The following is a 20,961-nucleotide window of genomic DNA, read 5'->3' as shown; positions in this document are numbered from 1 at the left end:
TATTATATCAAATTTAAATAAGATATTGATGATATTGGTAAGAAACACTCAACCTCGACTCGAATTTAATAATTTTGAATACAAATTCTTAATTTCTCAAAAAAAAATTGTCTGTTGATATGTTTTATTTAAATTTAATGGCTTCCGGTCATTGATTTGGTTGTGATTAGGTGAATAAATTTAATGAAAATTTAAGTTCCAAAACATTACGTCCCGTGAATAATTTCTCGAATTCTTGCAGGTATTTAAATAAAATATTAATCAAAATTAAATATCAGTGGACAGAAACGTTTTTTTTTTTTTTTTTTTTTTGTAAAAAAGAATAAGAATTTCTCGATTACTTGTTCTCATAATTAAAATGCGTAAAGAGATTTATTTAAAAAAATTCTCAAATCCAAAATCAATTTTTTAATTATGTTCGAAAGTTCTAAAAAGAAATTATCAGATTAAGCTAATTGAATGGATCGATTTTTTGAAGTAATTAATTAACAGCGAATCAAATTCTATTGGTTAGGTGGATATGATTTCCTATAATTGCTGCTTTAATTGAGGTGATACGGCAATCACTAAAAGTCAATAGTTGAATATGGCAAAATGTTCCCATAACTTTTCATATTGTATACAAGCCTCCCAGTGTATATTTTTGTGCATTGTGAGTGTTGATTTTCTTATATTTATTTTTTGAGTCGAATCGATTTATAGATAGAAAATATCAGTGAGCAAATTGCATTTATAACCCCTTGAAAAATAGAAAAATTTTGGAATCCCAAACGTAGAAGTCACACATTTTTTTCGAAGGATGAGGGAAGGAGGCCAACTTTATATGTCGTGTCACTCGAGGAATCGGAACAAGACAAGCATGCCAAAAGGGCCCCAAGCATATGCTTTGTCTAACAAACTCTCTTCCAACTCCGGACCACATTCGGTCCCATTCTCTCTTATCTTCGTTCTAAGTTATCCGAAGCACATGTAAAGGCGGCGGCGCCACCATAAGTGTAATGTAATAATAAACTTTTTAGGTACAAATTTATCAAATACAACGCAATCAATGATGGTGACTCCTGGCTGTATTTAAGAATAATAACTAGTCTCTACTCAAACAGATAAAATGATGATTGATATTACGGCTCGTACTTGTTCTTCTTCCCCTATCAATGTACATACAGCAGGGGAAAGAACCGTTTCTTGACCACTGCATACGGGAATACACAATAATCTATAGCCAAAGCCTACTCGGTTAGCAACCAGCGTGTCTGCATCTGCCATTGACATGTTAAACATACCTTAACCAATATAAACACGCCCTTTAATTACAAGGTTAGAATTCAACCAGCAGAACGTGGAAAAATTGCCGGCTCCCTTCAGTGTACCCGTTTCCATCAGTTGGAAATTTTCAGCTACCAGAGTGTCACGAAAAGGTGGACTCTGAGACGGGTTTGGATTCGAAGAAGTTGGCAACAGCTTGGTACAGAGTCTTCTCTTGGAAAGGTTTAGATACGTATCCATCCATACCACATTTCAAGCATTTGTCTAAAGTTGCATGTATAACATCGGCTGTCATGGCCAGTATTGGCATGTGCCACTCTGTTTTTCCTTCTGTCGTGCATCCTCCATTTATATGCATATTTGCTTTGCTCTCCATCTCTCGGATAAGACGAGTAGCCTCAAACCTAAAATAACAGGAATAAGTGGAAGATCGAGCACTTCAGATAACGTCTAACATTACTCTAGTTCGCAGTATAGACAAAAGGCATCACAAGAAAATATAGTTGCAGCATTTCAACATCAAATACGTGTCACGATCTTTCACTAAATTTCATTTTGGGTTTCACGAAATTAATTGTCGATTCTCATACAAAGGGAAAAGAGATTAATGAAAGGAACTACAGCAAGTAATCCATAAAGAAAGTAAGTATACCCATCCATTTCAGGCATCTGAATATCCATAAAACAGGCATCAAAACTATGTGGTATCTGAAGCCATTTGAGAGCCTCTTGCCCACTCTCAGCACACTGCACATCAGCCCCGAATTTTTTGAGCGCACCAGCAGCAACTCTGCGGTTCACTACATTATCGTCAACCACCAATATCTTCTTGCCACACAACAAGCCACGAAGGCCACCAGATCGGTACGAGACATCTCTTCCATGATGGATTTTCTGGCCCAATCCCAGTACCTGTTGAAGGCATGCCGCAACCATACTCGCTCTGAGTGGTTTCATGATCACAGTATCGGCAAAGCCAGCCGCCTTGGCTTTATCAGACTCGGCAACTGTTATGTTGGTTGCCAGAAGGATTATAGCTGGAAACTTATGCGAGTAACCATTGTGTCTCCAGTTTGATATCGATGTAAAGCCATCTTCGCTTGAAATCCAAGAATCTTTTTCAACTAGAAGCATATCTGGAAGCTTTTCATTTCTGCCAAGATAGAACACTTGAATCAAATTAAGCAAAATGAATTTACTATAGCGACCGCGGGTGCGGTCTCTGCAAGACCGCGGGTGCGGTCTTGTCACCGCGGGTGCGGTCTTCCTGCACTGCGGGTGCGGTGATGTTACGAATACAATTTGCCAACTTTCTGTCCATGCACCGCGGGTGCGGTCTTGGTTGTACCGCGGGTGCGGTGTCAGACCACTTTCCCCAAAAGTCATCGAAACTTTACCCAACAATAGTTTTATACTCTTAACACAATAGGTCACGTATATAGGCATCCAAGATAGAAATATGGTTTTTGTACACCAGAAGTTTTAAAAGGTTTTTATCAATTTTTCAATGGTGAGAAAAATTTGGCATTCGACTTGCTAGATGTCAGAGTACATAAAATGAATTGTGCTTACTTAGAAAGAAGGGGGCCATATTTGCCAGATACAGCAACAGCCGTCCTAACGCTACCAACAACTTCAGCCCGAATTCCAAGTCTCTTGAGGTGGTACCGTGTGACAGCAGCTCTTACCGGATTCCCGTCGATGACAACAGCTCTCAACCCTTTTAATGAAGTGGGTAAATCATCGGAAAGGGATATCTTTGGATCAAGAGCTGCATTTTTCTCACATCTTTGTAACTCAACTGTGAACGAAAACGTGCTTCCAATATTTAGACGGCTAGTGAATTTCATCTGACCGCCCATCAGCTCAACAAGACACTTACTGATGCTCAATCCAATGCCTGTTCCCCCATAATTACGAGAAGTTGAACTGTCTGCCTGCATGAACGGGTTGAAAACTCGTTTTTGTGCTTGTTCAGGGATACCAATCCCCGTGTCTTCAACAAAAACAATTAAAGTTACTTTCTGATGCGCATTATCATTCATCATGTTACTGGAGGAATCATACTGTAACTCGTCTTTTAAAAGATTAAATGATTCCCAACTGCTTCGATCATCAGCAGCTTGATAGCCACTCAAGGTGTTGAATTGTCGACCACGAGCTTGACCCATACACTCGGACTCTCCATTCAAGTAGGCGTCTGCCTTCACATCCCTTACGTATTTGGATTGTTCAGCTAAATGCACTCTAACAAATATATGTCCTTGCTCGGTGAACTGTTGAATACATAAAAAATTACCTCTCATACGTTAGACCAGAAAATCTAGAATTCTATGAAAGATTAGGTTCGATAATTTTTCACTTACTTTCACAGAGTTTCCCACAAGATTGGTGATCACCTGCCTGAATCTTCCTGGATCTCCCACAACAATTTCAGGAACTTCTTCGGAAACAAACACTGCCAACTGCAAATTCCCAACCAGCACATAAAGAGGTTGAAAATAATAGAAAAGCGATAAAAACATAATAAAGCAGTACTTTTCTTGGCTTCCTGGATACAAAAAAAGTTCGATGGATATGTAGATTTTGGTTGCTACAGAACTGAAGGATTTACCTCGATTCCCTTCTGCCGACATTTCTCCGAGAACAAGGATAAAACATCATCTAGAATCAACCTCACGTCAAATGGGACTGCTTCAAGTTCTAGCTTGCCGGCTTCGATCTTTGCACGGTCAAGCACTTCATTTATCAAGGTAATTAATGATTCCCCACATGCTTCAGCTGTTTGTGCATAGTCCCTTTGGGTTGAACTAAGTTCAGTATCTAGTAGCAGTGCAAGCATACCTAAATGCATAAGAAACAAGTGCTTTACAAGTCGGTTCCAACTCAACACTTTGATATGCATGCACGCGTGAGTGTGTGTGAGAGACAGATTTAATAGTATACCAAGGATGCCATTCATTGGGGTTCTTATCTCATGAGAAACAGTGGCAAGAAACTGCACAAAATGAAAGATTGGATTCAGGTGGTAACAACTTGCAATTAAGTGACACAAGTGTGGCTAGAGAAATCATTAACAAACAAAACCTGAGATTTGGCAACATCAGCAGCTTCGGCTCGAACTTTCAATTCTTGCATTTTATTGAAATCGTCTTCGACTTTGACAATGTGAAGTCCTGCACCATATATCATGTATCCAACAAGAAACCCAATAATAAAGAGAAAAAAAGCTGTTGTGAGTGCAATCCATGACGTTGGAGCCTTCTGAAGATACCTACAAAATAACCAAAGTAACAAGTATTACTTTGTTTTGTGATTTGTTCATCTAGAACAACATTGATAAGTTTTGTTAACTGACCGACATATCATTTCATGTTTACGAAATGGATCGCCAAAGTCAAGTGTGCTGATGTGCTTAAGGTGCATATCGCCATCCTGCGAATGGTGTCCGTACATGATCAGAGGATCAGAAGAGTTGGTGATATCATATACATTAACCACGATTGCCTGGTTCCCAGCAAGTTGCCCGAGTAGATTTTCAACTAGGGATTCAACATCAAAGGCCCCGCCGAGGTAACTGCTTGAAATCAACAGCAAGAAGCACATGAAAAAATCCCACCACAAGATTAGGCCAGCATGCAAAATGCAAAAGGTGCAAATGATGTATTTGATATACAGACCGGGTCTTGGTGTAAATTTCTAAACAGGGATTTGAGAACTCTGGAGTTTCGGCTTGCATGAAATACACAAAGATATAAAATAAGTTCACATGCATACCATATCACCAAGCAAATCATTGAAAACCTTCACAAAGTGTATCCAATGTAAATTCTAGTTGACTAAAACAGTACAATGAAATAGTTTCACATATATTTCCACAGAATAGAAATCATGAAAATTTTACAAGTCTGGACTCCCAAATACTCACCCTGCGGTTGATTCAATACGTTCTTTGACAGTCGGATTAGAGGGAAGCTTGGAGTTATAAACTGGGAATGTCAAAACAACCCCAAGATGATGAGAATTTAGCAACCTGAATGGACTAGTAAGAACTGCTTTACCCGTCGCCCGTGCCCTCAATATGTTTTCACGGTCCTCCTGTTTCAATAAAAATAATTAAGTAATCAGAAAATGAAAAGTGGATACTTAATTATCGTACCACGTTGCATATCATAATAGAGAAATTGAATCACCTCCCCGGACATCATATCAAGTGATTCAATGTAGGATACAGTTTCTTGCGAGAATATAACAGGTGCATATTCATCTCGCATTGGCGAAGGCTCATTCTCCATTGTTCTTATAGTCCATCCATGCCGCCTTTCGAAATCTTCTCTCTCAGTATTCATAACCCTCTGGGCGTAAGCAACCCCACTCAACAATGGCCTCTCAAATGCAGTTCTTGCTGTGTATGCAGCAAAAGTTTCCTACGGTTTCATAGAGCACAAAATGTCTAAGAAAATAAACGTTGCAAACGAGAAAATAAACTCAAATTACAATTATCAAGGAACGCCACATTTTTGTGTTTGGAACACGGAACTGTATGAACTCAAAGCAAAATAATATAGCCATATCATATCCAACAAAAGAAAGCATATATGCCAGCACCGAAAATGAAAATAACATCATTTAATATCAAGCAAGCTTAATGGATTGTCAGAGAGTTAAGCTATCAGTGGAAAGTAGTACTGTAGACGTACATACATACATACAAGAGCCAAAAAAATGTGAAACGCCAAAATCCATAAAGAAAACAACCAAAACAGATCGAGAGTCCCAATTTTTCTACAAAAAATATCCATTAAGATCTCTTCGCATTAACAGAAAATCTTCGCCACGTTTCCCAAAATCAGCACCAAGAGAAGCAAAAAAATGAATTAGTAAACACCAGAAACACAAGAAACCTGATCAATTGCTGAAGGGTTCTTGTAGAAGTGGAAAGTAGATACAAGTATTGCAAGGGCATGGACATGGTTAACACTAACACTAAACTGATCCTGTAACATTCTTGCCCTCTGATCACACATACTCACGAGCACTTCTTTCCTCCTCACTTTCTGCTCGTCATCCATGTAATCATAAATTCGTATGCTACCGAAAAACATTATCATGATCCAGAGTCCCAAAATTTTCGGATTCGAGGCTTTATGGACGAATGACAAATTTTTCTTTGCGCTCAATTGTTCATTCACCCTCACAGCCACCATGCGATAGCCGTGTTTCTTTTCGCCCATCTTGATAACTTGCCCTCCTTTACTTCACTTCAGAACTTAAAGTCCCACCCTTTCGAGCAAAACGAAGAACCCGAGAAATCAAATGCAGTAGAGCTCGTGCAAAAAGATTTCAAGAATCACCTTTTTCATGGAATAGGAAGAAAAGAGTTAGCCTCAAACTCTGGCTCCTTTTATCATTACAATAAAAATGTATGTATAGTGTTAGTCAAAAACCATCTGCATTTCACCCAAATAGCAACCCCCAAAAGAAAGAATCTTTAACAGCAAAATAAAAGGTAAATTATTTTCACGGAGCCCATGATGGGAGGAACAAAGCATGGCCGTGCAAGCCTCAAAAGACGAAAGAGAGCCCAAATTTCAAGAAGTAAGAAACTCTCACAAAGACTCCTAATGGGGTTTCTTGAAATAATATATTAGTATAAAAATGAAAGAGCAATAGAAAACCAATCATACATAGACTTTAATCAGCAAAGCGTGAAGATTAGTTCATGTGTCGAAAACAAACAGAGGCACGTTCACTGCCCCCATCTCTTAAAATATTGCTCCACATTCTCACACTCGAACAAACCAACAGAAGCAAACAAGTTATATAGTTCCAGATTAAAGAATAACAATTTTGGAAACAACGGAGTAATGGAGGAGTTGATCCATCAAATAAGTTTTATGGGTTTCTCCAAGATTTCTTTTTGACCATCTTTAGCCGGAAAGAATTAATTTTCTGAGATAAATGAAGTATTTGTGGAGTTGATCTCTTGAATTTGCTTTCTGGGCTTTGTTTAATGGAGATTTGGGGATGGGGGATAATATTAAATTATAGGAATACAATAAGTGAGAGAAGATGTAATTGCCTTGCTTACTTTTAAAAGCAAACTGAATCGAATTTGAGGATTTTTGCAGATACGCTCTTGTCGCCTTCTTGACTAAAAACTCCCCCTCTCTCTCTCTCTCACACAGTACATCTCTTCTTATTTTCTTTTTACTTTTCAAATCGTTGCTTCCTTGTTGCGCTTTTACAGATATTTCTTTTATTTTTATTTATAAATTTGTATTTAAACACTTCACAAATTTGTTCATCCAATAAATTATTGATATCGAATTGAGAATTAAATAAACAATTTAAGGATAGATAACGTGAGATACGTAAAATATGTGAATCAATTTAAACAAATCGAAATGAAATCTTTTCTTGTTATAATCTTTTAATTTAATTTAAAAAATAATTGTCTTCATATTTAAAATAGTTGCTAAGATCAGTACTACCATGAAAAAGAATATATTTTTTTATAAATCGAGTCGAGTCAAAATTATATCTCACAAAATTCGTGAGACGGTCTCACGAATGTTTATCTGTAAGACGTTCAACCCTACCGATATTCACAATAAAAAGTAATAATTTTAGCATAAAAAGTAATAATTTTTCATTGATAATCCAAATAAGAGATCCGTCTCACAAAATACGACCAATCAAACCGTGTCACATAAGTTTTTATGTAATACACTAGCACAAAAAGAGTTTTTATGTTTAAAATATCTTCTTAAATATTAGTGATTCAACACCTGTCCCAAAAGGAAGTTTTGATCTTCTTTTTGCTAAGAATAAATTTAATTTGGTAAATAAGAGCTGGCCGCTCCTTTTTGACAATTAAAAGAAATTGAGTTGATTTTTGAGTTTTTAAAAATTTTCCCCTTTGATTTTCGGAAAGATACGTGAAATCTATAATATAGTATATGTTTATCGTTAAATAAAATAATTTATTGTTGAATGAAAAAAATATATATATATATTGCAAGTCGCTTTCACGTATCTTGGCGATGATGACTTCGCGACAAGCAACAGATCTCATCCCATTTTAATTTGACCTAAACGCCCCCACATCCCCTCTCTTTTTTTCCACTTGCTCTTTCTCATATATAATAATATTCTTTACTTTTATTTATTAGAACGACGAGTATATAATTGAGTCAAGCGAACTCGAGTAAATATAAATTTACTATATTTAAATTCGAGCTCGATTCGATTAATTATTAATTCGATCTCAATAATATATAGATACTCAATTCGAGTTCAAAAAACTCAATTTAGAAATATTGTGTGTGTTACTCAAATAAATAAATATGAATGTGTGTGTATATATAAGTAAATACATATATATAATCGAATATGTAGCAACTTACTCGAACATATACATGTAAAATATGAATTCAATTTGATTAAATATTTGATCTACCCGAACTCAGTCAAACTGAGCTCGAGTTGAATTTTGACCTAACAACTAACAATCACAAGTAACTTGACTCGTACCCAAAATTTAGAACTGTTTAATAGATTTTATTCTAAATGTTTAATTTATTTAGAATAGGTCTCTTTTAAGACAGTCTCACGAATATTTATCTATGAGACTGGTCAATCCTATCAATATTCACAAAAAAAAGTAATATTTTTTTCATTGATGATCTAAATAAGATATCTGACTCACAAAACATGACATGTGAAACTGTCTCACACAAATTTTTACGATTTATTTATCCTTCTTTTCCCATTTTTGGAGAATTATTATTTTGAACCCAAGTCTTCATAATAATTTCATGATTATCATCGATTAATTACAAAAGAGTTTATATAACCACGTCTAAATGAATTTTGTCCGTTCCGAGTAATTTTTGGTTATTCGTTATTAGCAGTTTGCAAGTGGTAACCACCTTTTGTTGTTCGTTACATTAATTCAAATTATAATTGTTTTTTATTTAACATAGTTTTTTTAAAAAAATCACATCAATAAAAATTCAACACAAGACAATCAATTGTTAATATAATCAGAAAGGGTTCAAGTAGGTTTTTTTTTTATAATTAACGTAAAAATAAAATAAAATTTCAAAAATAATTTTAAATCTGCGCTTACAAAACGCGGACGCTCCACATGGACAAAAATAGTTGAACGTCGGGAAAAACTTTTTCCATCGACGACGACGAGGAGACAAAATTGTTAAATATATATGTGATTGTAACAATTTGAAATGCTAGCGAAAGTTGCTTGGAAAAACATTGAAATTTAATCACTCTAAAAAAATTTAAAATTTAATTTCATATAATTACCTTACCTTATACCAACCCGTGCTAGGTGTGGAATTGGGTACTTCAGTCGGTCAACGTACCACATTATACATGGCAGGCTATTGTCTCTTTCATATTACTTCACCATTTATGCAACTTTTTTTTAAAATAAACTCCGTCAGACTTCGGTTGATTTCTGTCAAAGATTAAATAAACTTAAAAAGTATTTTAAAACGTAAAAAAAAAAATAATAATAATAAACAGAAAAAAGAGACAGAAGCTGAAGTACAAAATGACAAACAAACAGTACTCTCTCTTTCATATTTATTAATTAATTTCTTTCAAACAAAATTCCATGAAATAAAAAAAAAAATTCAGGTTCTAGCTGGCTGTCATAAATTTAACTTTTAGAACAAATTATATTATATATTATATATTATATATATATATATAACATGCTTCCAGATCAATCGAGTGTCTTACATTCAAATAAGATTTAGTTTCGTATGTTGTATTCTCCAATGTACTTGTATTGCTATTTTTTTAGTAACAAAATTTTGATTTACAGATTTTTAAAACATTATCTTACATTCAAAAACCATAAAAATGCAATTTATTATATATTTTTGGTAAACTAAAATTTATATGCTTTTCTAAGAAATCTATATGGTAATTAAATAAGCATTTTTTTTTTACAAAAGACCAAGACTTTATTATTCTTGAGATACATTACTTACTTTATAAATGACATAAATGGATCCGAATTTGACTGAATCGAAAATAATAATAAATTATGTAATTAAATTATATGTTTTTTAAAATAAATTCAAAATAATGGGAGAAAGTCTGACAAAAAGGTGATATGTTTTGTTTTATATTATTTATTTGTTTGTTTATTTTCTATTTTTTAAATAAAAATATTGGTATTATTATTTATTATTCAATCACACTAACATGAGTCAAACAGTAACACTATACATAGGCTTGTTGTCAAGTTTCAGCAAAACATGACATGAAAAGCCTCGCTACGGATTTTCTTTAAAGAAACCAAATAATACACATCTAAAATTTAATATTTATATATATCTACGAAATTTTTACACCGTAGGAGATAAATATGTGTAATCATTTTTGCAGTGAAAAAAAACTGAAAAGTTTGGCTCTTAGCCGAACCCAAAGGGTGGACGACACCTCCTCTTATCTATTTTGTCATGATAGAGCAGAGAATACGATGCTGCTGCAAATAGAAAGTGCTTAAAAGTTTCGTGTTGTTAACTAATAATTATATGATTTATGAGATTAAACTTTAGGCAAAAATCTGTGTAATACGGTCTCACGGATCGTATATGTGAGACATATCTCTTATTTAGGTCGTATATAATCCACGACCAAATTGCACCAACTCCGTTGTGAAATCTAAAATATATGAAACCCAAAAAAATATTAATATACACTAATACATAATTGTTTTCTAAAAATCAAACACATTTCATCAATATATTATAAAAATTGACACACATTTACACATATAAAAGAAATTTTTAAAAGTACGAGATCTAAAACGTTGTCGATTTTTATTTTATTTTATTTTTTTTACGAGAGATCTAAAACACAACCTTATACTGATATAATAACTATTTTACATTCGTTTGATAAATTACGTGTACTTGCTTTCGGTAAAGCCCATTGGGCTCCATTTACCAATCAAGTCATTCCGAGGCCCATTACTTCTTTTTGTAGACGGAAACGCCTGTGAACTCAGCAAAGGAGATTTTTATTCTCCACATCTTTTATACACATTTTTTTTTTCAAACATAAAATAAAAAATTATTTAAAACTCGAGTAGCAATTGTATATTCGTAATATAATTTTACATATAATATTTTTTAAGAGTTTGCTACAAAATTATATCGAATTTGAATTTAGAATCTTAATATCATATGAAATTACAAGTGATCGACCTAAATCGAAGTTTTTACATACATATTCTCAAATACCAATGCATCAGTCATTTATAATAATCTAATAAAATAAAATAAAGTTCTCTCACAGACAATGGCGAGTTGGTAAGACTTGAGGTGACGCGTATCGATACTCTCAGACATCTCTAGATCGATTATCGTGTGAAACATATTACTTGTTGAAATAATATTGTAAAACATAATATGAGATCCTGTCTTATATCCATATCTACTCGTTCACATATTCGATTTACATTCCCGTCAAGAAGAAGGGGCATATATATTCATGGCTCGTATAAGAGAGTTTATCTAAACCTTATGTTAAAAAAAATTTAACAATAATCAATAAAGTGTGTGACATACGAACAATAAAAAAATATAAGAAAACATGGTACGACCATGGCCATTACCATTTAATATATAGTAACAAATGACAAAAGTTGCATGAGATAAAAGGGGATCGATGCAACTCAACATCCCTTCAATAAAATAAAAATGGGGAGATCTTAACCATATCTCGATTTGGTCCCATCTAATGTAATTAAATGCCGCATTTAGTAGCTTTCTTGCTATTGCTGCATAGAAAAAGATAAAGGGATTCTAAATAAATATTCGTTAAAATTTTATAAGAACAGAAAGCAATCGAAGGACCTTTGGGAAATTTGATGGGATCACTGCGAGTCCGACTCATCCATAAATCGTATGGCTGAAATGGGATTTAGTGTAAAGTAGTGAGGCAACTTTAATAATTAGGGGAGTGAAGGGTCCACCGAAACAAATGCACAGCTTCACCACTGTTTTTTCACAGAGGCATGGGACATTTAATGGTGGATGACATGCGTCCAGTCCATTCCATCGGCAGAGGCCAAAGTCTTTTTATTTATTTTAATCGCAGAAATATCTGTGTAATCGAAGAGGATAAATTTTCTTACTTAGAAACGATGATGAGTCTTTTAACTTGTGATATATGGTGGAATAATTATTTAGGTTTTTTTTACTTTAAAAAAAAATTAGACCGATGAAAGAAGACTACATAATTTGAGAGAGCAAATAAAAGGGAAGGCCATGTTCGAAATCATACAACATGTGAACATGTGAAAGTGAGAAAAATCTGCAGTTCCCATTTATCCGATTTAAATTCGACTTTCTTTAAAGAATTAAAAGAGCATATTATCGTGTGGCCATCTTTTATTTCGTCTAATTTTATTGGCCAGCCGACCAGACAAGATAAAAGTCACGATTAAAGTATTTATAGGGACAAAACAAAACCATCTCTCGACTCACATGTCTTTTTTTTTTTAAAAATAAAAAAAAAAGAAAACAGACTCGAGGTTTTATTCTAACAAGATGGCTTAGCTTACATTAAAATTTTCAAAAACACATTTTGGTAATTTAATAAAAAAATTCAATATATATATAATTTTGTTATATCGTCTATCAATAGTAAATAACATATAATTTTATATGTTTATTAAGATATGTAATCACTATTAGGATGTGTGTATGTATATATATATATAAAATACAGTGTAGGCCTAATTTGGCCCGACACTTGTTTTGGTGGTAGTGGGATTAGCATTTTCTGCTGCAGTAGTCTGTAAAATGCAAGCGAGGAAACATAAATAGACCTGTGGAACACAATCATCTGCCATATTTCTCTGACTTTATCTGATGTACCACCACCTCTTCTCTCTCCCGATCTTATCTCCATGTTATTCTCGTGTTGCTGAATCCCACCATTTTTGGTAAAAACTAGAATCTTGCACCATCTGTCTTTTCATCTCACAATCTGAGAAGCTTGCAGTTTCAAGGTACTTAATGTGAAAAGCCCTAAACTTTTCTCGGGGTGTGTCATTATTGTTTTTCTTTGGGGGGATGGGTTACTTTTTTTATTGCTTTTTGTACCTGTGATTAAAAGAAGGCCCTCGTTGATTCTTGTGACTCTGTAAAGCTGTGGATTAGTTTGAGTGAATTCTTGGATCATAAAGTTGTTTATGGATGGTTTCTTTTTTGGTTGGTGGTTTTGTTTTGTGTGCTTTATTTATTGGTTTGGAATTACATTAGAATTAGCTTTGATTTCTAGTACCTGTTGATTGCTGGCTGTGAAACACATGATATTTCTGTTTCTTGAACATCTATGTGTATATCTTTCTTTTATTAAACTCATAAAATTGGAAAGTAAATCATATTTACTTAAAAACGAAAGATAAAACTAGTGCCATGAATATCAATCTTTTGCAGATCTTGGAATGTCAGGCATCACACTTCCGGATTATCGAATAGGGAACGCGATTTTAGCTTTCTTCCCAAGAAACTTAGAATTTTTAAGAATGGAAATGATGTGTGAGGAATTTTTATCCTTTGAAACTGCCTTGCCCTTTCGTTGCTAGGTCCACGTGGAATCTAAGTTGGGATTGCCGTTGTCAAATATGTCCCAATAAAATTTCTCTTTTCTTTCACAACTTCACCTAATCGTAATCCCATTTCCTGATCTTCTCGTTGAATCTTTGCAAGGTTAACATTGGTTTGAAGTGTAAACTGACCACAAACTCCTATTGAACGAGACCAAATTTCGTTTCTAAACTTGAATCAAAAGTTTGAACACAATAGTTTCCATAGTTGTTTCGATTTTTCAAAGAACTGTTGGTTCGCCGCAGTGTTATCCTATTCCAGGTTACCGATGTTCTGTTTGTACTAAAATCACAGCGTGGCTTAGTTAATACGTTAGTTGTTTGTTTGATTGAGAGTTTTATCCTCTCTTCTTGGAGTATATATGCCCTTTCAAAGAATCTTGATTTTCGGTAATCCTCGTAGTACAACCAGTAGTTGACATGATGTGGATCATTGGTTGCTTGTTCAGTCTGGTTGCTTCTGGGCTCTAGCACGTCCCTTCTCGTTCTTGCATTCAAATTAGCTCTAAGATTTCAGCCCTTACACTCACAATGTTGCCTAGCTAGCCCTCGTAACGATATCGAATATGCTAGACAGTAAAAATTTTAAGCTATTATAGACGTCAGGAATTCAATATTTTGTGTCCAATGGTATCTAGTTACCCCTAGCCAAGGTGCCAATGCTATGTTTCCTTAAATTCAGAAATACTCCTACTTGAGTTTCTCCATTTAGTCAGCTGTCTTTGTTTGCACAAGTAATTAATTTCTTTGATTTTTCAGGTAACTCAGCTAACTTCACCAGAATATACGCAAAATCTTCCTCCATGAGGCCCTCGAATCTCAATCTCGAGTCAGAGGATGAATCCGAATCCACCAGCCATGTAGCTTCCAATATGTCCGTTCAAGAGATGTCCCCCGCCCATTCCAAAGAAACCAACCACTCTCAAGAAACAACACCTCTTACTCTCGACCTCACACTAGGCTTCTTCAACAGCACCAATACCGATTCAAAAGGCTCAGATGAATCCCCGCACCCTCCAGCAGGTACCCGAGTTTTCTCATGCAACTACTGCCGCCGGAAGTTTTACAGCTCACAGGCATTGGGAGGACACCAGAATGCACACAAGAGAGAAAGAACACTAGCGAAAAGGGCCATGCGAATGGGTATGTTATCAGAGAGATATGCTAGCTTAGCATCTTTACCGCTCCATGGTTCTGCGTTTCAATCTCTAGGCATCGAAGCTCATTCAGCAATGCACAAACAAATCGCCATGCCTATTCAGAGGCCCATTCACGGGATCAAAGGTGGGGCAAGGTTTGTTGATCAAGGCTATTTTGGGAACATGCCTGCTGTATTCATGGAGTATGATGATGCCGATATTTCGACATGGCCTGGAAGCTTTCGGCAAATCGAGGGCTATCATGGGAATCTGGGATTTCGTTCAGGACAAAGTTCTAACATATGTTTTGTGGCACCTGATCCGCCTCCGAGGACAGATTCATCGCTTCCTGATCTAAATTTGAAGCTGTGAACCATTTTTTTTCGCATGAGAAGTAGAGTTTAATTTGGTAAGACATTTGTCTTGATTCTTGGGAGTTTGATTCATCTCATGCTGTACAGGTTAATTTCTTGCCTGCTTTTCGAAAATACATGTTCTTGAATTGATGATGATCTCATTCGCGGATATTGTATGATTTACAAGCTTGCTCGAGTTTTACTTCACTGACACTTAGCTACCACTTGTTTTGCTCTCCAATAATCAAACTTTAACTGTGATATACGTTAAGAGTTTTGAAATCTTTCACGAACATTCATAATCAATGAGCACGTCAAATTTTTTTTTCAATGCACGTTACAAGAAGATTTCTTATAGCTTCAAATATATCGGCTGATCATCGGAAGACTACTGTGGAGATTCGGACGTTAATCATATTCTTAATCATCATTAGGACAATTTAATCAATTATAATAAATCGGGTCTAAATTTTTTATTTTTTTAACATGCGGAATGTAATTGGATCCAATCTAATATACAGATCAGTATTAAAGTACAAGTCTTGTACTATATATACAATCATTCAAACTAAGGTTTAACAACTAAATGTTAAGTGTCCAAACCTATCTCTAATCCAAGTCTATAGTCCCCACTCTAATCACGATCTATCTTCATCTCCTCGACCCTGAAACTGTCCCACCTGTTGTCTTGCACACATACAAACACGACAACAGTCGGATAACTCCAGTGAGAAATATAATCCCAGTATAAATCAACGAAACATGCAATCATATAAACAATGTAAAAGCATGTAACATGTATCAGTAACAGGTATCAAAATCAGAAACATAATCAATATAAAATCATTAATCACACTCGTGACTCCACGTCTCAAATGATGATCGCTTTAATTGATTACTTTTAGTTCACTTATTTTTTTGGGAAAATGAACACTCAGCTAAGTTTCACAACATTTCTGAAATTTCGCCGCATATTGTCTCATATATGTACTTTTTTTCAATTTTGCAACTCCTCGATAAATCACCAATCCCCCGAAACTAAGATTGTTTTTATCATTGTCAAGTGAGAGATTATTAAAAGTGTTGTCTGTATTCTAAAAAACGATAAGCGGTAGGCTGATGGCTACCTACCGCCTAACACTTAGTCGCTTAAACACTGCCTAAGCAGTTTTTAAAATTAATTTTATAATATTTAGTAACATTATATAGTAATATCTTTAAATTAATTTTTATTTTTATTGACATTAAATCATTTTTTAATATAGGTGGAGAGTACATGACTAATAAAAAAATAAGATGAATTTTTTATTTATGATATTAACTAATTGTTTAAATTAATTCAATATCATCATTGTGATATTCCTCTTCTTCGAATACAAAATCATTGTCGTGAATTTTTCTCGTTCTAGATCGCAAACGAAGATGAAATTTGATGTGTTAGGACAAGCCGAAAAATCACATTTTTTGTTGGACTTTGATTTATGACCTATAAAAAAATTATCTTTCATTTTTTAAAGTGATTTTTTAATCTAAATTAAAAAACTGAAACTCTTTAAAAAAATAAAAATAAAAGACTGCCTAGGCAGCCTTTAGAACAGTGAGTGTCGCTCCATGTGTGCTTACTTGTGATTCCTTCATCCCCATCATCCGCAATTATATTCTTCCCTTTTTGGTTTAGGAGGATAGACTTCATTGAGATTTTGTGAGAATTGAATTTGGTGAAAGAAGTATTAAGCTCATCATTTTTTCATGGATCAATTTTTGTATTTGGATTTAAATTAAATGAAAGATGAAGAAAGTTTGATTTTTGGAATGAAAGTAGAAGAAATTGTGATTTTTTGAAGGTGTGATGAGGTCAATTCATTGGAGTATGGTTGGATTTTCAAAATATGGTCGTTAGTGATTTTTCAGAATTATTTTAAAAAAATCATAATTTTTTATCAATAATATAATCTGGTGGTAAAGTCCAGATCATGGGACGAGCGTGGAAACAAGATGCCCTAGCAAGGTTATGGGCAACCTTATTTGCTTGTCGTCGTGTGAAACAGACCTTGTATGATGGTCGTTGACGAAGAGTTACTCGGCACGCAGAAATCAACATTCCAAATTCTGAATCATCTTCACCTCGGGAATTAATTGCGTCGATTACATTTTTTGAGTCTGATTCAAATATTACCTCATGTAGGTCCATGTTCTCTACCCAGCTAAGAGCCTCCTTAAAAGCCATTGCTTCAGCTTCTTTGATTCCCACTAGTCCTGGGAGGGCATTTGTTCTGGCTCTTATGAAGGATCCCGTGCAGTCTCGTAGCACCATTCCCAGTCCTGTCATTCTCCTGTCATTCTGTAGTGTTGCATCTACATTACATTTTAGATTTGGTGCTTGTGGTTTTTTCCAGAGGTGCAGCTGGTTTGCCAACTGCCCATTGGTTTCGGCTGATCAAAAAATTAGATTTTTAAATATTTGAAAAATAACTCTTAATGTTTAAAGATTGAAATTGATCATAACCATTGATCTGCAACAACCACATCATCTGGGCCATTTTTTTTAATAATCTGATCGTTGGATCAACCTTAAAAATTAAATAATAATAAACAATAAAGATTGACACTTCAAAGCACGAGACCCGCCTTCTTTTTGTCAAGCAAAAACCAAGGTTTTAAAAAACGTGAACTTCCTTAAGTATGGATGTCGAGCTTCAAGTAAGCTTGAAAAAAACGTTTTTTTTATTTTTAGTGTAATTATAATTATTTCAAACTAATAAATAGATAAAATAATACATAAATATGATAAATTTAAGTCTGATCCATTAATTCTCATATTTATAAAAACATAAAAATCTAAAATTGCAATCTTTATTTGTTTTTGCAACTAGATCACATTAAAAAATGCTAAATATTGTCAAATCATTATTAGATATGCTTAATCATAATTAAAATTAAAAAATAAACATATAAATTATAAACTTAATTTATTATTTTAAAATAAAAAAACATACATTCAAAATAAAAAAAATGTTAAAAAAATAGATGTGATAATTAAATGTTTTAATTCGATCAAACTACAGTTTAACTGTTTTTTTTTTTATTTTTCTCCGAAACCGAGTGTTTTTGTTGAGTTTCAAACTTAAACATACTTTTTAAAACACCGGGCAAAAACATCTGCATGCGAGATCCTCATCGTACGAAGTCTATGCCCCTTGGAGGGCGAGGAATTCCATGGTCCTATGAAGCTCACATCTCATCGCGTAGATTCATCAGCCCTTGGACATCCACAAAACAAATTTTGCAACCTTTCTCAAGATATTTTAAATTAAAAAATTAAAATCTTAAAGTGTAGGATAAAATGAAAAATAACATATCAATATTCATTTCGACGATTAAAAAAAATTATTTTACTAATGTAGTTAATGGAAAATATAAATGAAGCTACTGCTGAGAGCAAAGATAGACATGTTTAAAATAATTATAAGATAGAAACGTAAGGAAAGATAGAAGAAAGATGAGCTTGTAATGTCAAAAACTTTATATTGAGTCTACAAATGCACTTATTCAAGAAGCTTAGAGACTATTTGGTGTTTGAGATAAATTTATATACGATTATGGATGATAAATCAACATATATGAATAATATAACTATAATATTTCGTAAAGCTTAGATTAAACAAATATATATATCAACCAATATTTTCTTTGACGTCAAATGGTGCCTTACAAGCATGTGAACGGTGGTGCAATTTGTGACATCTTTTGTCCATATATTTTTTTTAAAAAATTCCATATTTAGTTTATATGTGGCTTCTCATCACAATCTTGCACGGAATTAACAAAATAAACTAATTGCTGCAATTGGAAATACCAGTGTCCCACAAGCAACACAATGAGACCTCAAATGACCACCTAGGGAATCTTGAATCCTTGGGATTTTCCTATATCAGACAGGCCAGGTTTTAGAGGACCATGCCACACTGAGCTTTCTAATGACACTTTTAGTGTCGTTTTTGGAATCTGAATGTACTTTTTCTTTGGTTTAATGCCAGTGAAACTTTTTAAACCTTATTTTCCTATTGCACACATTATGTTTTTAAGTTTTAACGTGTTCCAAAACAAGAACATCAAGGTGTTGTAAAACTTATATATATATGTTCTCAACGTCGTAGCAAATCATATTCCCTTTTACGAGAATGGCTCTCGAAAGAAGCTTAAGCTACAATGCGTCGTCGGCGCTTCCGGTGACTCTTTTCACACATGTTGTGGCAATAGCATTGATCACTCTACTCCTTGTTTGGCTGCTTCATTTCAGGGAAGGCGTTGCTTTTAAATCAGATGTGGAAGCCAAGATTTTTAATGTAAACTTTTATTTATTTATGCATTCGTTTCTCACCTTTTCTTAAATGTCTGGACGACGTTTGGAATGCAAATAACTTATCGATTGGATATATATTGCATGTTGCAGTTGCATCCACTGCTGATGGTTATTGGTTTTGTCTTACTCTCTGGTGAAGGTAAAACAAATAAAAACATGAGGTTATATATTTTCGAAAACTTCTTTTTATTGTTGAAATATATATATATTTGTTTACAGCAATCTTGGCATACAAGACCGTGCCGGCTATTCGGAAATGGCCGAAACTGATTCATTTGGTGGTGCATTTGGTGGCACTCGGGGCCGGAATCGTGGGGATTTATGCAGTCTTCAAGTTTCACAGTCACAAGGGAATTGCCCACATGTATTCCTTCCATTCTTGGTTAGGCATGTCCACTATCTGCCTTTATGCTTTGCAGGTATGTATGGATTTTACTTTACAACAGTTAAAAATTCTGCCTAAATAATTTCGAATCTCGATCTTATTCTTCTTGTTCTATTCAACTCTCCCCCTTTAATTTTATTATAATAACCATGTACGATTCAATTAACCTCTCGAACTTCCATTTTAATTTCTATTGATAGACAAAAATATTTGGAAAATAATTGATTCTCTCTTAAAGGTAGACACAGAAATAAATAAATAAGTAAAAATTTCATTATAATTATTATAAAAAAATATTAAGACTGAGACTTGAGTCTAATTCGATCCAAAACCTAACTAAGGATAAAATTTGACTCACATAATAGATAGAAAAGTAGCACATCAGAAAGATCAAACTTCATTTATTTTATTTTTCTAGCTCTATATATAGTATTCCCATGTGACAAATGTGTTTCATATACTAGTTTGTGTGTTTCAGTGGCTATTCTCTTTCGTCTCGTTCGTTTATCCACGAGTACAAGAATCAGTAAGGAAAAGGCTTGCACCATGGCACACAGTATCAGGCATTATCATCTTCTTCATGGTCATTTTAAGCGCAGAAACTGGACTGGTCGAGAAATTCTTCTTCTCGGGTTTACAACAAAATCAAGAAGCACTTGTAGTTAACTTCACTGCGCTCTTAGTCTTCGTGTTTGCAGCGTCTGTTGTTGCAAGTGTTCTCTACTATTAGCGACATACTTCCACGCATGCATTTATAAATTTGGGTTAAATATATTCAAAATTCAACCATTAAC

The 20,961-nt window shown here is 34.2% G+C and overlaps 3 protein-coding genes across 6 annotated transcripts; 2 read left to right on the top strand and 1 right to left on the bottom strand.

The window, feature by feature from the left end:
• Window positions 1-968: 968 nt before the first annotated feature.
• LOC140808971 (histidine kinase 4-like) lies at window positions 969-7,451 on the bottom strand. Of its 2 annotated transcripts, none has more exons than XM_073166390.1 (12): window positions 7,358-7,451; window positions 6,171-6,620; window positions 5,460-5,693; window positions 5,195-5,364; window positions 4,625-4,843; window positions 4,354-4,540; window positions 4,213-4,264; window positions 3,881-4,110; window positions 3,633-3,731; window positions 2,839-3,542; window positions 1,919-2,419; window positions 969-1,670 (listed from the first exon to the last, which is right to left on the bottom strand). In XM_073166390.1, exons 2-12 carry the CDS (start codon window positions 6,498-6,500, stop codon window positions 1,409-1,411), a joined length of 2,988 nt encoding a protein of 995 aa, XP_073022491.1. In that variant the 5' UTR covers window positions 6,501-6,620; window positions 7,358-7,451; the 3' UTR covers window positions 969-1,408. The 2 variants fall into 2 exon arrangements, with proteins under 2 accessions (XP_073022491.1, XP_073022490.1); XM_073166389.1 differs by lacking the exon at window positions 7,358-7,451 and adding an exon at window positions 6,954-7,338.
• Window positions 7,452-13,046: 5,595 nt separating this feature from the next.
• LOC140808982 (zinc finger protein 4-like) lies at window positions 13,047-15,643 on the top strand. 3 transcript variants are annotated; one of them, XM_073166408.1, is made up of 2 exons: window positions 13,047-13,324; window positions 14,684-15,643. In XM_073166408.1, exon 2 carries the CDS (start codon window positions 14,728-14,730, stop codon window positions 15,433-15,435), a length of 708 nt encoding a protein of 235 aa, XP_073022509.1. In that variant the 5' UTR covers window positions 13,047-13,324; window positions 14,684-14,727; the 3' UTR covers window positions 15,436-15,643. The 3 variants fall into 3 exon arrangements, with proteins under 3 accessions (XP_073022509.1, XP_073022507.1, XP_073022508.1); XM_073166406.1 differs by lacking the exon at window positions 13,047-13,324 and adding an exon at window positions 13,362-13,526; XM_073166407.1 differs by lacking the exon at window positions 13,047-13,324 and adding an exon at window positions 13,367-13,514.
• A 3,919-nt stretch (window positions 15,644-19,562) lies between these two features.
• LOC140808983 (probable ascorbate-specific transmembrane electron transporter 1) lies at window positions 19,563-20,941 on the top strand. Its single transcript, XM_073166409.1, has 4 exons — window positions 19,563-19,765; window positions 19,873-19,921; window positions 20,002-20,201; window positions 20,646-20,941. Exons 1-4 carry the CDS (start codon window positions 19,601-19,603, stop codon window positions 20,895-20,897), a joined length of 666 nt encoding a protein of 221 aa, XP_073022510.1. The 5' UTR covers window positions 19,563-19,600; the 3' UTR covers window positions 20,898-20,941.
• Window positions 20,942-20,961: the final 20 nt, after the last annotated feature.

This window comes from Primulina eburnea, chromosome 13, assembly GCF_022965805.1.
Source record: "Primulina eburnea isolate SZY01 chromosome 13, ASM2296580v1, whole genome shotgun sequence".
Classification (NCBI taxonomy): Eukaryota; Viridiplantae; Streptophyta; class Magnoliopsida; order Lamiales; family Gesneriaceae; genus Primulina; species Primulina eburnea.
This window is presented reverse-complemented; position numbering and strand designations above follow the sequence as displayed.

Bases quoted from the DNA above. Each gene is read 5' to 3' on its own strand.
- LOC140808971 (XM_073166390.1), bottom strand. From the start codon at position 6,500: ATGGGCGAAAAGAAACACGGCTATCGCATGGTGGCTGTGAGGGTGAAT. The intron at 4,265-4,353 runs GTTTTGTTTGTT...CATTTTGTGCAG, and splicing joins CTGATGTTGCCAAATCTCAG to TTTCTTGCCACTGTTTCTCA. The intron at 2,420-2,838 runs GTAAGCACAATT...CTATCTTGGCAG, and splicing joins TATGGCCCCCTTCTTTCTAA to AAATGAAAAGCTTCCAGATA.
- LOC140808983 (XM_073166409.1), top strand. From the start codon at position 19,601: ATGGCTCTCGAAAGAAGCTTAAGCTACAATGCGTCGTCGGCGCTTCCG. The intron at 19,922-20,001 runs GTAAAACAAATA...ATTTGTTTACAG, and splicing joins TGTCTTACTCTCTGGTGAAG to CAATCTTGGCATACAAGACC. The intron at 20,202-20,645 runs GTATGTATGGAT...TGTGTGTTTCAG, and splicing joins TCTGCCTTTATGCTTTGCAG to TGGCTATTCTCTTTCGTCTC.